This window comes from Lupinus angustifolius, chromosome LG02 (genome assembly GCF_001865875.1).
Source record: "Lupinus angustifolius cultivar Tanjil chromosome LG02, LupAngTanjil_v1.0, whole genome shotgun sequence".
Taxonomy (NCBI): domain Eukaryota; kingdom Viridiplantae; phylum Streptophyta; class Magnoliopsida; order Fabales; family Fabaceae; genus Lupinus; species Lupinus angustifolius.
Window position 1 is genome coordinate 21,217,969 of NC_032010.1, and position 16,233 is coordinate 21,234,201.

At 35.9% G+C, this 16,233-nt stretch overlaps 2 protein-coding genes across 2 annotated transcripts; both read right to left on the reverse strand.

Moving 5' to 3' along the window:
* On the reverse strand, positions 1,273-6,541 carry LOC109339083 (ubiquitin-activating enzyme E1 1-like). The gene is made up of 7 exons (XM_019576460.1): positions 6,410-6,541; positions 5,786-6,186; positions 5,148-5,365; positions 3,880-4,674; positions 2,868-3,736; positions 2,329-2,761; positions 1,273-2,104 (listed from the first exon to the last, which is right to left on the reverse strand). Exons 2-7 carry the CDS (start codon positions 6,171-6,173, stop codon positions 1,508-1,510), a joined length of 3,300 nt encoding a protein of 1,099 aa, XP_019432005.1. The 5' UTR covers positions 6,174-6,186; positions 6,410-6,541; the 3' UTR covers positions 1,273-1,507.
* LOC109339090 lies at positions 7,456-11,255 on the reverse strand. Its single transcript, XM_019576471.1, has 3 exons — positions 10,696-11,255; positions 9,216-10,302; positions 7,456-8,032 (listed from the first exon to the last, which is right to left on the reverse strand). Exons 1-3 carry the CDS (start codon positions 11,085-11,087, stop codon positions 7,742-7,744), a joined length of 1,770 nt encoding a protein of 589 aa, XP_019432016.1. The 5' UTR covers positions 11,088-11,255; the 3' UTR covers positions 7,456-7,741.

A 16,233-nucleotide genomic window follows, 5' to 3' on the forward strand; every position in this document is an offset into this window, starting at 1 on the left:
GATTAAAAAATTAAACAACTATTAAACTTAACAATGGTTTTAAGATATCATTTAATTTAATTGTTGTTACGTGTTTCAAGGAAATCACATGTAACTAAGTTATAAGAGTTTCAACTCCATGTAATACAGTATATGAAACCAAAATATAATTCAGAGAGGAAATTTAGTATTTTTATCAAATCTAATAAATATATCGTAAAATTATTTCCATATACTAAAATTGTCTGAAATACAATATAAAAAAAACTCAAAACATGCTTTTCAATACCCAAAACAATTCAGACCAAAAAATTGAAAATTAAATCAATTGACTCTCTTTTATAGTTTTATAACACCACACTGCTTCCCAAACAATGGACACATGAGAGGGCCCCACCTTTACGAATTAAAGTCATCTATGCCAAAGTAATTTTATTTCTCTATTCTCAACCAATCAGATTCTACTATATATAATATTGTTAACTTAAAAAAGTAATTTATATTACTTAATATATATTTATCAAAATTCTATTGGTAGTAATAGGTTAAGCATAAATAAATGGGATTGAAGATCTCAATTCACATTTACAATCTACTAAGTTGGCATCATAAACAAGTTCAGTATGAAATCGAATGCTTGAAGCTTATTGACTAACTATGGAAGAAAAAGAATTGCTTATTTTACTCATTTATTACATGAACTAAATTTAAATTTTGAGCTTATATTACACATTTATTTGTTTGGCCAAGAGAAGTTAACTAAAGCTGAAAACTCAGGAGTTTACTTAGGGCTAATAAGCTGGTTGATATAAATTAAAGTATTAATAAACTTAATTGATTAACTATTTAATTTAAATGACATAAACAAGTTAGAAGACTTATTTTCCTTTTATTATTGTTAAGACTTCACCATAAATTTTGTATTAAAAAAATTACCCTGCAAAACATGAAGGAAAGATTGAAATAAAAAACTTGAGTAAAAGAAGGGGACATACCATCAATTGAAATTTTAGAATACTATTCTCTGTCCTAAAATAAGTATGTTCTCATATCTCTAACAAATTATCTTTTTCTAAATAATATAAAAATATTATTTTATATTTTTTATGATTTTTTTTTTTAACTAAGTAACATATTTTCATTGAACGGGCAGGAAACAAAGACAAGAATGAGGACATATGATTTATGTCCGACCTTATCAGCAAACAAGGGAATTGTGGAAAGACCAAAAACCAAGGGAATGATATAATAAGATAAGAGGAAAGAATGTTGCATTTTTTATTGTCTAACCAAGAGTATCCTAACAAATATTCTCAGAAATCGATCATTTAATCTTTGACTTGGTATGATACTTAAAGATCTAGTGGGGCCTTTCACCTAGAAAGTTGCTTTTCAATTCATATATGATCTGTAATATAGTCAACAATGTCTCCTTGTGTGCATCCATTATGAATATGGAACAGAAAGAGTCAAATAGTTTCTAACTAAAAGATTAGAAAGTGACACACCTGATATGAGTGAAAACAACCTAACGGAAATAAATGGACACTTGAGGAATATCAATGTCATTATCTTCATCATCTTCACAGGCAACAACAATATCGAAGTGACGACGATATGTAGGGATTTCCATCTTGGCGACTTCCCTTGCCAGATCGACTACTTTTTTGTCCATCCGATCCCTATGCCTCGGGAACATGCTGTTATAGAGCAGACAACTTCCACATGATATACTATATGCATTCAACCCTTTTGCCTTTAGCCATTCAAGAAGTTCCCTGAGAGTAAGATTGTCCTTTACAACCCATCTGTCCCAAACAGTCCAACTCATATCTTGATGTTTGATGACCTTTGGTGGAACTGGCTCAGCAATGGAAAAGAGAGGTAATGCTAAGTTGGCAAATGTGTTACGGTAGTCCTCAAGTTTGTGCCCTCCGGCCAAAACTTTATACAGCTCCAGGCAGACAAATCCAGTGGCCATGGCAGTTGAAGTTGCAATGGCTGGAATGATTCGTCCGGCAATGAACTTTGCCTTGAGCTTGTCAACTTCAGGAATGCTGTAATTCCGTGCCCTCATGTTAGCGAGCCCAGCTATCATGTCCATATGGTAATTTGTATCATCATCCTGCAGTTTTGGCGATTTCTAACTTTAGTTGAAATAAAATAAAATACAGATGGAAGACTTGATGTAATGTGAACTGACAATCCTATTGCCTGCAAATAGAAACTTTAACCCACCCCAATTCCTAATCCCCAAATGATACTACAAAATTCGATTAACAAGACTACAGGGAAGGCTTTATCAAACACACTGAAAAGTTCAGTCTGAACAAACACAAAAGGAAATACCTTCTCAAACAGAATTGGTTTCATCCTGAACCCTGGTGGCAGGGTTGCCCAGCACCTCTCTAACTTGATGATTAGATCATTAATAACAGCTGCATCATCTACAGAAGCAGTAGAGAGATTGGTGGCCGTCTCATCTGTCACTATTTTGGCATCTTTTCTAGGCTGAAAGTTGGGTACTATCACTTTATCTACAGCTTCAGCCAGCTTGTTCGGACTCTTCACCCACTCAGGAATTGAGATACCAAATGTTTCTGCTCGTAGTATAGAAGCTGCCAACACAAACTGGAGATGACCCTCATCAGAAGATGAGAACTGCAGTGGACGAGGGAATCGTTTCGGCGCAGACCAGAAAGGAGCTCCAGTACTGGTTGCAGCATCTTCAGGAAAAGTATAAGTTAACTGCTTCACTCGGTTAGCAAAATAATCTTCAAACCTGTGAATAAAGAGCACATTTAATGTAGGACACAAAAAACTAATATGCTCTCACTATTATATTATCATAAGAGAACATAAGCATATATATTACAAAACCAACATACTTTAGCCTAGCCCAAGTAATACAATCTTGAAAAGTCTCACACTTCTCCTTGTCTAGGCACTCAAGAACACGCTCCAAGTTATCCCTTGCTTGAGCATCACCAGCTTTTATCATGGCATTAGTATATTCACTTGGGTTAGACAAATATGCATTTACTTCAGCGGGAGTTTTCTCGAGCAAGCCTTCAAACTCTGATCGAGCCCATGTCAAGCAGTGGTCAATGTTGTGTGGGAATGAGTGGACAGTACACATCGGTGCCTGTTTCTCAGGTGGATCTCTTGATGCACCATAGTTTTCTGTTAAGTGGGGAATGACCATCTGAGTATTGCATTTAGCTCCAAGAGTTCCAGATTCAAGAAGAGGCTTCTGGAAATACAAGCACCTCTGATCAACATACAGTCTTGCATTCACATTGTCTAGTGCATTAATCACAACACTCAAGTTTTCCCAGAAGGTATCATGAAACACATTTTCGGTTTCAGGGCCAACGCGATTTTGCAGGGCTTCAATATTCAGACGAGGGTTTATAGATGCAGCAGCTGAAGCAGCAACTGTAGACTTAGCCTGGCCAATATTCCAATCGCGGAAGAGGAACTGCCTGCTTAGGTTACTCTTCTCTATGACATCATCATCAGTAATTGTCAGCTTTCCCTGACTTCCACAAGAAACACCCATAAGGGCAAGATTTTTTAAAAATTCACATCCCAATGCACCAGATCCAACAACAAACACCTGAGCATCCTCTAATATCTTCTGTAATTTTTGTCCAAAAACTGAAATCTGTGCATCATAACGACTATTTATTGGCCTAAAATCATTAGCATCCAGTGGTTCTGTAGGTAGTGATTCCACGGAGTCGAAGTAGAAATACTGCAGAGAAACAGATGTTAAAACCACAGAAAACAATCAGGACAAGAAGAAAGTATTATAAGCCAAAAAACAAAACGAAATGAATAAGAAAATGAAACATAAACAACAAATATTTTGCTCATAACAACAACAAAAATACTTACCTGAAAAAGTGGATGAAATTTCCCAGAGCATGCCTTGACAACCTCTTGTCCCACAATTCCACCGAATATAGCAGCCATAGGGTTCAAAACTGCCCTAGCTCCAAAGGTGAACTGCCGCAGAAGTTTTGGATTCATGTCTTCCAGCCGTCCATCACCTAAATTTTCATTAATATTACTGGCAATAGATATAACTTTCTGTGCATCATCCTCTGAACCAGCGACAGGGAAGCGGCCTAACTCCGAAATGAATGTATCCAAAGCCTGGAATGCTAAATGCAGGAGAGGTGGCCGATCAAACTTAGAAAAATCACTCAGAAGAAAGTCACTGGGATCATTGAGTGCTTGCTTGAGTGGTTTAAAGTTCAACACCTTTGGTTGTTTGACCTGTGTGACAATACCACCTTTCTCATGAGCACCATAATTTGTGGTATCTTCTTCAAGAGTAAATGAGTATGCTCTAGCATTTTTAATCTTCCTTGGCTTTCCATCATTCAACTCCTTCATACCATGAACTTCAGAGAATATAACAAGATCTCCATCCTGAAACTCAAGCCTCTCATCATCAACACAGGATACTAGAGAAGGGTTGTCATTGCTGATGGAAGCAATTATACCAGTATGGGGCTCCTCTCCATCAACGTCAAAAACAGTGAACTCAGGCCCAAAGTCACAAAACACAGAACCAAAAAGGCCTCTAACCTCAGCTTTAATAAAGGCAATAGAAGGCTGATGACTGTGGCAGTAATCGTCGAACTCGATGGCTTTCTCAAGACTGATCTCAGTGAAAACAACAGCCTACAAAATAGGAAATAAACATATGCAAATATATCCAAATAAGTACAACTGGATCAAGGTTGCACATAAGCAGGCAAAGTTTACATGAATGCTTTTAACAAACAAACATGCAAAATGAGACATGCCACATGATAAATCATTGACTCTGCATCTACAGTAATTTCCCCACAACTTCCTTCATTTTTGTAATGGCATAATATTATTCACTTGTTACCAATCACCAGACAAAGTTGCAACACAAGTAATGTTTCAAAAAGATGACACCGAGATGCAAATAACTACACAGATTACAAGTTATCATTTCGCTAATGCATCCTTGCATAAGGAAAATCCTCTCCCACAATGTAGTGGACATAGAAACATGCCAAAGTACATACATAATGACTTAATAAAACAGAAGATATAGAAATGTATGTATTTAACAAAAAAATGTTCATGAAAAAGAGACAGTAGAAAGCAAAAAATGACAGTACTTGGAAATTAGAAAGTTGTTCTTTTGTCAGCTTAGTTGTCAAGCTTTGCACAAGCACTGCATTGTTTAGTTCCTGCAACTTACTAACAGATGCCACTGCCCTGTTCTTACCAACATCATTCTGTGAAAAAACAAAATTACTGGACAAATCCCATAATTCCACGGTCCCTTCATCGTGCAAGGTCACAGATTTGACACCAGCAAGAATGAGGTTCTTCGCTGCAGATAGTAAATTTTATTAAAATACAAAACATTACCAAGCATTATGGAACCGGTGCTATTTGAATCTATATCCCCAAATTAGTTACAAAATTAAATCTCAACAAATAGAAAATGGTTCAAACCCCATCATGTATTCATAAACTCTCTTGAATAACCAGTCTATTGAATAGGGTACAAATAAGGACTTCCAGCAAGATTGCCCAAATATATGACAGCAATCATTTTCAGAAGACCAAACCAATTTAACATTAAAGCAAGTACATGATAGATAAACCTTGCAGCACCCTTAATATTCATTCCTATCAATGTTCGCCAGAATTACAACCATCCTAAAAAGCAAATCAAAACATTGCATACCATGCCCAACAAACACAAATTCATGGCAAAACTATATAAAGGTGATCAAATAGCCATTACCAATCTCTACGCCGAGACCCTGCATCCCCGAAATGAGGATGTTAGAGGCAAAGAGTCTCCTCATGGTCTCAAGGCCATACACTGCGAGCTGGCGGCTGTGCAGATCCTCATCAATATCAACCATATTCGCCGCTCCTCCTCCAATCAACTTCCCGATGCTATCGCTGTCATTGTATTTGTTGCTGACACCACCAATGCTGCCGTTACCTTTGTCGTTCACAGCTGATCCAACAGTATCAGCACCAGAACCCGAGCATTCAGCGAAGCAACCGGTCCGATTCTTCTTGGAAAACGACGCCGAAACAGAAGCAACTGTGTTGTTGATGGTGTCAGTGTCACCTTCTACAACCACTCCTCCTTCACCACTAGCTCTCTTTCTAGGAAGCATACAGTGCAGTAATCTGCATAAAAAGCAACAAAACCGAGCCATCAAGAATTCAAGATTATCACAACAAACTGCAAATTACAATCAGGAAGAAGACCTCAAGTCATAAAAAGCAATAAATTATCAATGATGACAGTGATAAAAATATCAAAATCCTAATTCAGACATTTATTCTAGTGCAAAAAAAAGTGAAGATAAATGAAAAAGAATCTGGAAAAAATTGTAAGGAAGGAACGTACCAATTGGAACTTGGGAGAAAGGAAAAATAGAATTATAATCTGATTAGAGGGTAAGCTGAGAATATAGTTATGATATTCTTTTCCGTGCTATGAAGAATGTTAGAGACAAAGGGTACTTAGGGATTAGGGGAAAAAATGTAAACAATGATCGTATAAGTTTTATACACTGACACTCTATTATCCAACATCATACATCATTCATGTTTAATCATCACTAAGTCAGTCTGAGTAGTAATAGATGATATACTGATTATATGTAAATCTTTAGACTAACAATACATGAATATTATTTGCAAAAGAAGTGTGTATTAGCAATTCTTATATTCTGTAATAGGGTTTTAGGTTCTGCTTTTTTCCTTTGATAAAGAGTGGACAAAACAAGTTCACACATTTCCCCTGATATGGAAAGACAAGTAAAGCATTTTTGGTAAGAAATACTTCCATTTATCTTTATTCCAAAATGTTAACTTCTATTGTTGTGACATCTTTTAATGGGGTAATACAAGTACTTTTGTATTGGAAAATGGAACATGTTGATAATATTAGACTTGTTTTTCCAATGTCAACTTTATCCTTTTGTATAGTTGACAGAGTCTTACTTTATTTATTAGTTTCTAGCCATATTTCTCACTGTTGTGATTAATTAATAATTGAGTCTAAAGAGATTAGGTCTGATAAATTGATAGTTGAGTCTAAAGAGGTTATATGGACAAAGGCAAAAATACTAAGTATTTGAGCTTGTAAAGGCCAAGTAACTGCACATGAATATTGATTGTTTGAACATGCACAAGTTGTGAGTAGAAGGAGTACTCTTGTATACTAGCTAATTCACAGTTGACAAAAGCTTCATCTTTGTGATAAGGATTGGACATAACTTTTTTTTCTGTAGTGCAGACCATGATTAAGTTCCTCTGTATCCTCTTTCTTTTGCTCTTTTACTTGTTTGTGTATCTAAACTTTTTGGACTAATTAGGTGAAGTGTAAATCTTAAGATTCTGTCCTTTGACAAATAATTCCTTTGTGTACAGAAATTTCAATTATGACAATAGAACATTTACAATGAAAATGATATTTATGACAAGGTGGTACAAGATTGCAAAAAGAGGAAAATTTTCATCTTCATTACTCTACATAAGCATATGGTGATTCATGGTTATCCATGAAATTGTTATCATTTACTATCAACAGATTAGGTTCTACCAACTGAAACAGTCTCTGATAAGACTGCATATATCTACCCTCCTCATATCACATTACGTAGGAGTCTCGTGCACTGAATCACTCCTTTATATTTGGTTCCCCCAAGGCCTATATGTATATATATCGAAGCTTTTACCTATTGTTGTTGTTTGGTCGTAGTAATATTGCTAAAATGTCAGAGAACTGAGGGCGTTTCGACGGGGAATTGTTCCAGCACTTTGTCATAAGATATTTTAGAGTTTGGGGGCAGTCTTTGGGAATCTCAGGTCTAAGGCCACATGCAGCAATGCCCACTGCTGCCTGCACAGGTGAAAATGCAGAATAGGCTACTTCACTAGTTACCATCTCCCAAATAACCATCCCGTAACTGTAAACATTACTCATCCATGTCTCTGTCACACTCTCGGGGTCACCGGCAATTATCTGTTTGCCGAAAAATGAAAAGAAAAAACAAGTTAGTGTGGCGGCTAGGTAAGTATAGTCATATTTATTGAAAAAATATTGTACTAAAATACAGAAGATTATGTGCTATTCACACCCAAAAAATATGACAAGAATTCATACGATAACTCAGTCAACAAAACTTTTTTCATATATGAGCCATCTTTTAGAGTGTTGAAGAAAGAAAATTATAAGGCAAGTTACTTATGAGCTCTGAGGTAGGTCCTTCCAAAACATCAAATCTATAATATAAGATCTACCAAAAAGGAGCCTAATTACACATCATATATGAACATGTAGGTATGTATCTGTTCTGTTGGCAGCACATGAAGTGTGAGGGCTTTATGAGTAGCTTTATCAATGGGACAAATATCTCGAATGCTAGAAGAAAGTTGATATGAGGGCTCTATTGTGGAATTAATTCTGGTATAAATGGAATTGCATAGACACACACTATTTGTCGAATGATGATATGATATATACACGAGTGCTAAAATAAAGGTGTGTACTATAAAGTGAAAGCAAAACAACAATTATTAAGACATGTTAGGCAATAAGCATGCTCAAACAATGATGTCAAGACAAGTGACATAAAGTTTCTTTTAAATGTAAGCTAGTGCGACATTTTTCTACATAATGGACCTAAACAACAATCTTTGAGACAATAAAGCTCACAAAAGTTACAATATTTTTTCTTCTTAACACCTAGTTTGTCACTTTCATGTTGTACAAGCCTAGCCCATCAAGATCAGACCAAAAGATAAGAGCTAAAATACATTACACTGGAATTTGTGGCTAAACTAATGTGTGAGGCCAAACAGAATGACTAAGGAGAGATACCAAGTTGCCTAAATAACCATCAGAAGCAGAAAAGCTTTCTTTTCCATGTTGGATAGAATTTAATCTTGTTTTAGTTTTTAAACAGTGCCAAAATCGTATATATTTTCTAGCAAAATCAACGATAGTGAGGGGTGCATATGTAAATTTGATTGAGGATACAATTAGCTAATCTTATCGATAACACTGGAGGACTGTGTGGGCTATGTGTGGGAAATGCAATACAGAATTGCATAGAACTACAGAACATATTCGCGTGACACAGTTTTCCAAAATTGCACCAGTAATTTTGCTAAGTTGAAATTAGTGTAAATGAATAGGGGCAGACCTCTGGAGCTAACCATCTGTAACCATCAGTTTCATACTCCATTGCTTCTCCAACACTCCTGCAGGCAGTGACTATACCCATATCTCCCAAGCAAGCATTGCCATGCTTATCCAATAGAATCCTCTGAGTATTAAGGTCCCTATATGCAACACCATGATCATTCATAAACTTCATACCCTCAGCCACATCAACTGCGATTCTCACGATATCCTTAGCCTGGAGCTTCTTATTCTTCGACATTAAGTCATGAACAGATCCACCTTCCATGTATTTAGTAACCACACACAACCCATGATTATCATGAACACATACACCACAGAATTGTAGAATGTTTCTATGGCCACAAGTCATCAGTTCCAGAAGATCCTTGCGGAGCTCGAACTCATAAGAATTCCCTTTGTCACATCCTTTAAGCTTCTCAACCCCAACCCTTTTCCCAATATAGAGCCCTTTATATGAATTAGGTTCAACCTGATCAGTAAACTCGACACTATCTGAACTCAACAACCATTTTTCAATCTCATCCACACACGAATGAATTGTCTGCCACTCATCTACTGATACAATAAAAGATGAACTAGGCAATGGCATCTGAAGCTGAATATTTTGGCATGAATTCTCAAACTCCTTTCCAAAACATGCATCACCACCATCCTCTTCACTCTCTCCAAGTTCCTTCCCCCTGAAGTTCTCTTCTTGACATCCGCAAAGTCCGAATGGAAGCTTCACAGCACTGGATCTGGGCTTCTTCATGGCAAACTTTATCGCATTTTCGACTCGCATTCTAACAAATTTATCTTGCCCGGACTGATAAACAAGAATAGCAACTCCGAGGGTGAAACTTTTCTTCTCAAAGATCTGCACCTTTTTGCAGTTGATGGATGAACTATCCAATGCACTTGACATTGCAGGCCATGAAATTGGAGAGTTGCAAGCAAAAGTGAGCTTCAAGAAAGACCCCTCAAATTCACCATCATTGTCAGTTTCTTCTTGAAACAAAATTGCAGGCTGGTCAGTCTCTGATGCTTGCTCTATCAGCTTGATGTGAAGAAACACATCTTTCATATCAAATTCTGCTTGTCCATAACTGTTCAAAAAAATTACAGAAAACATTATAAAAACTTAACTGCAACATAAATTGCAAAAAAATTACAAAAAAAGAATAAAATGACCCATGTTTGTTATCTTAATGTTTCACCATTGAAGGAAGCAAAATCTTCACTTAAAGGTGAACATTTTTCTTTTCTGAGACAACCGTTGGACTCGGATTAATTAACACCCAACTAAGGGATAAAGCCCTCTATTATCTATTATCCCATTCACAAATCTACTTTAAAGCTATCACCACTCAGATAGACAGAGTTGGTACTACTACTTATAATGAACTTAAACACAAGAAAACAATGCAATTCAGATAAACCATTGGTTTCAGGATCATAGAAATGCACAAAAGAATGAAACTTTGATTCCAGTTCCAAACCTGAGAGGCAAGGAATCATAGTGCTTGCGAATATTGCACATAAGCTTCTCCGGTAACTGGCTTCCAGGGTAGAGTTGAGTAAGATTCTTAACAACGGTACCCCACGTGATTTTTCTAGAAGCTTCGATCTTAGAAGAAGTTGGGTCGCGAGTAGAATCGAGATTAAGTGAGTTTTTGAACGAGTTTATTGCCTCTGAAACGTTTCGGGCGAACTTGCGTAATTTCTTTTGAACAATAGAAGAATCTTTTGTTGATGAAGAGAATGAAGGGGTTGTTGTTGCCTCGGATCTGTGGTGGGACCTCATGAGAACCTGCTCCACGGTGTCATCGTCGGTGGTGGTGGTGGTGGTGGTGGTGGTGCGGCTTGACCAGCACTCTAACGGTGAAGCCATTTAGAATGTGAAGTGGGAATTGTTTAAAGTTTGGTTTTTTTGTTTTTGGATTGAAATAGAAGTTGAAGAGAGTGAGAAAGGGTGAAAGAGTTGGTAGTAATAAATGTGTGTGAATGATTGTGGTACATCATTCGGCCATGTCAACTAAGGTTGTTGAAGTTGATAACAAATTAAACCACGTTTTAATCTCATTCCATTAATCTCTTAAATATATATACAATCAATAATGAAAACTAATTATAAATGATAGATAATATATTAATAATATATAAGTTTCCTACACTATCATACATAAATTTACTGCATGTGTTATTATTCATAATTAGTTAAGAAAAAATTTATTTGAATTAAATTTTAATAATTGGTTAAGAAAATCATCAAGAAAGGAACTATGTAGTGGATATTTCAAGTTGCTTGTGGCTAAAAAACAAAAGGTTGGGAATATTAAGCGTGAATGAAGCATAAGAAATCTTGAGTTACAACATTCTTGGTGATGTAACAGCCGGATATTTTAATGTCACTTTTTTTAGGGTAAAAGAAGGAAAAGGATAAAGTTTCGGCAACATTGTTAGTTGGAGTAATAAAAATAGAAGGGGCACATGCCTAAAGTCGCTATTTCATATTTCTAAATTTCAACTATCAATATTCAATACGATGATATTTTGTGTATTATTACTGTACTACTTTCAGTTTCTATTTTTCCTACTTTTTCACAGTTTCAGATTTGGGATTTGTTCCTAAGGATAAAGACCGTTGAACATGTGAAAACCTACCTATATATGGGAAAGACATAATATACAATGTGTATAGACAATATATAGTATGTATAAATACATGTGTGTAATATTAATTTCAGCTCATTGCATGTACAAACTTTAACCACTTTACTTTTTTTAATTATCGGTTTCTAAAATAATTTAGCTTAATAAAAAACGACATTTCAAAGAAGAATATTGAGCAATTCATACAGCACCATTGTTTAATTTTTTTTCCATGAAAGTTAAGGCCAGTCCACATGCTCAAAAATTTGGGCCCATAACGGCATTTTAGTTTATTATTAGGTCGTGTGTGATCAATTAAAGAGATTAGCATTTGTAAGGGGTAAGGATGACTCGACCTTCCTTGCTCACTCAATTAAAGAGATTAGTCATGATCGAAACTAAATATAGTCAAGTTTTATTGAGTTTGGGGCTGAGTTCGGATTCAAAAATTAGTCTTGATCAATATTTAGAATCATTTAAGGGACAAAAATGGTTTGACATGTCCCATGATTACTCGTTGATCATGTTTGTATGTGTACCTACTAAACTATACAGATTAGTGACATCTTTTTTATTTAAAGTATCATTGATTTTCTAATTTTTTTCCTTATATATACATGATTAACAATATATCATTTCATATGTCAAATTACATATTCATAATAATAATAAGTACTATTGAGAAAACTTGATCTAAAATGGATATGCATTATATTTAATCAAGTCTAGGGTCGTGTTCAAATGTTAACTCAATCGACATTTGGGGTCAAATTAGTTTTGGGTCTAAGGTCAAGTTTGGGTTTAAAAAATAATTCAACTAACATTTATGATTGAATAAGTAACAAGATTTATCCAACTCAGCCGGATCCATATTCATCCTTACTATCTAATTTGTGTTTAGTACATACATGATTATTATATATCCTACAAATTATTTATATTATTTTTAATTAAAGGACAATAATAATGAACTTTTGTCTTGTTATATGTACTTAATTCTTGTCAACCTTTGCTTTTGCAATTGACTTTTTGATTTTCCTCAAAGCAAAAAATACATATATCTTAACCATTGTTACAAATTACATATTACATAATATGACTCACAATACATAATTATTACAATAAAATATTAAATTATAATGATTAGATCCTATTGAGTCACAATATAATCACATCAGGTCATATGGGATAATATCAAATTAAAAAAATTAACATTAGGTCGCAAACTCACAATAATAAGAATGACTACAAATGCAATATCCTCAACCACAAAAAGTCAATGCATACGGCCTTCACTAAATGAAAGATCAATTATATAATTTGATTGGTTATAATAAAGGCTCTTTCCCTTTCTGGTATCTCGGTATATCTTTATCTCCAACAAAGTGGAGGGAAATATATTTCCAAAGTTTGATTGAGAAATCATTACTAAGGTGAAAAGTTGGGCATCTAGGCATTTGTCTTATGCAAGAAGAACACAATTGATCAAATCAATCTTTGGTTCTTCCTAACTATGCAAATTTATTTGGCAGACAACTTCATGCTAATACAATCAGTCATAGAACATGTAGAGAAGGTATGTAAGGATTTCTTATGGGGTCAAACAAGTAGGGCCAATCAAATAGCTCTTGTGGCATGGGAAGACCCTTGTTCTAAGAAGTCAGAAAGAGGCTTAAACCTTAAAAATTGTTGCACTTGGAATGAAGCAGGGTGGGGTAAATAGTGTTTGTGTGTTAAATGGGTAAAATGGTGTATACCTCAAAAATCAAAATTTTTGGACCCACTCTTTTCCTTCTAATCAAGTTTTTTTTTGGTTTCCCACGTATATCCTTGCACTTGAGGCAATCTTGTTTGAGCTGAGAACATCCATAGGTATGTAGAACTAACTCTTCCAGCGAATATTTTTTTCATCCACAAGACTCAAACCCAAGACCTTGCTTAAGAAAGTTAGAAGGTACATACATTATTGTGTTGGGTATTCCAAGTGTGAATGAAGAAGTCCCGCATTGGGCAAAAGTGGATGAGTTAAAGAACATATAAGTGGATGGACCAATAGACCTAACGCCTTAAGGTTTTAGGTCAAGATATGATGTCAAGCCCACTTCTATGCTTCTTTCACTTAGCCTATGGAGGAATGTTGTAACCCATGGATGAAGATCTCTCAACACGTGGTATTAGAGCCGATGGTTCGATTACTCAATGGAGTATTAAAGCGACACGTGGTCGGTAGATCCATGATGGATCCTTGTGTCAAAAGTCTTCCTGGCGAGAGGTCAAGATGGCGTGTTCCGTTGATGAAAGGATAAGACAACGGTGGTGCAAGTAGATAGAGAGAGCTAAGCTCTAGTGTATCCAATGTTCGAAGGAGAATTCACACTTGAGGGGGAGATGTTGGGTATTCCAAGTGTGAATGAAGAAGTCCCACATTGGGCAAAAATGGATGAGTTAAAGAGCATATAAGTGGATGGACTCATAAACCTAATGTCTTAAGGTTTTGGGTCAATATGTGGTGTCAAGCCCACTTATATGCTTCTTTCACTTAGCTCATGGAGGAATGTTGTAACCCATGGATGAAGATCTCCCAACAAGTGGGAATCCTTCCTAATTGATGTGGAAGCAAGACCAGTGAATCTTGGTAGATGAACCATTGAATAATTCAATGATGGTTATTCCAAGGTCTTGGAATTACTCCTTGAGTCTTAAGATTATGAAGTCTAACTTAGAAAGTTGGAGTATCACTTTTCAAAGTGTCTTGAAAAGTATGACATCAATTAATCCTCCACTATCTCTTTATGATGGAGCCTTCCTCCCATTCACTATATATATAGGGGACTTGTGAGGAAAAGATACAACAAGCAAGTGAGAAAAACAACATAGAGAGAAAGTGAGAGAGTTTATATCCACATAGTGTGAGATTTGTATTCCTAGTGAGATACTAGAGAGTTTTTATTTCCATCTTTTTGGATGAGACTGGGTGTTGTCCTCTTTGTAAGAGAGAGTCAAATATTGTAATTCTACTTTCTATAGTGGAGATATTTTATGGACTCGGTCCCGTGGTTGTTTCCTTCTCACATTGAGGAGGTTTTTTCCACATTAAAATTATTGGTGTTATTCTTCTACTCTTCTCTATTTTCTTTATTCACTTGCCACTTCCGCAAGTGCCCATTTTGCATCACACAAAGGAGGAAAATTGGTTATGAATTTCCCAACAGTGGTATCAAAGCTCCCAGGTTCATTCGGGGAGCTTAGCTTGTGTAGTCCAAGATGGAAGGAGCCGTTAATATCTCATTTGATGGAGATATGTTCAAGTTGACAGCTGACAACTATTCCTATTGGAAGCCCATGATGGAGGATCATTTATACTGTAAGGATATGCATGAGTATATTTCTTGAAAAGACAGCCAGAAGATAAGGGTGACAAAGATTGAGAGGTTTCGAATCGAAAATTTGTTGCAATGATTCGGAAGTAAATTGATAGAAGTTTATTTGAGCATGTGTCCACATACACAAATGTTTATAAGTTATGGTCGAAACTTGAATCTATGATTCAAAAGAAAACTCCTAGAAATAAAGCATTTCTTGTCAGAAGGCTGGTCAAACTTGACTACAAAGATGGTCAAAGCATGATAAAGCACTTGAATTCATTCAAGGATCTTGTCAATCAATTGAAAAAGATAGATATGAAGATAAATGATGAGTTGCAAGCACTTCTGCTATTGAGTTTGTTGCCTAAAAGCTGGGATACATTGGTGGTCATGCTAAGCAACTCAGTCTATAATGGGAAGGTCTCAATGGACACTGCTTCAGACAGTCTATTGAGTGAAGAATCCAGAAGGAAAGAGCGGAGTACATCCTTCCACTCTGAAGCAAATATTGTGGAGAGACGCGAGAGAAGTGAAACTCATGGGAGGAATGAATCTCGTGGAAGAAGCAAAAGCAAATTCAGAGGTCGCCCTCAATCTCGCACGAGGTCAATAACATGTTATTATTGTAGTAAAGAATGACATAAAAGATCTGAATGCATGTCCTTAAAGAGAGACCAGAAAGCTGGAAATGTCCATGAATATTTAGTTGATCCAAGGAAAAATGGTCATAAGTCTACCACAATCGTCGTCGCAGATGATGTTCTCCTCATTGGAGAAGACAATTACCTAAATGTTGCATATGGTGATTGTGCTTGGATCGTTGACTCTGATGCTTCTTTCCATGTAAGTCCACATGAAGGTTTCTTCTCAAACTACAAGAAAGGTGATTATGGTACTGTGAAAATGGGAAACATTATTACTAGCAAAATTGCGGGAATTGGTGATACTGTGTTGCTAAAAAACACAAGAGGAAAGCTTATACTGAAGGAGGTGAGACATGTCCTAGATATGCGTGTCAAC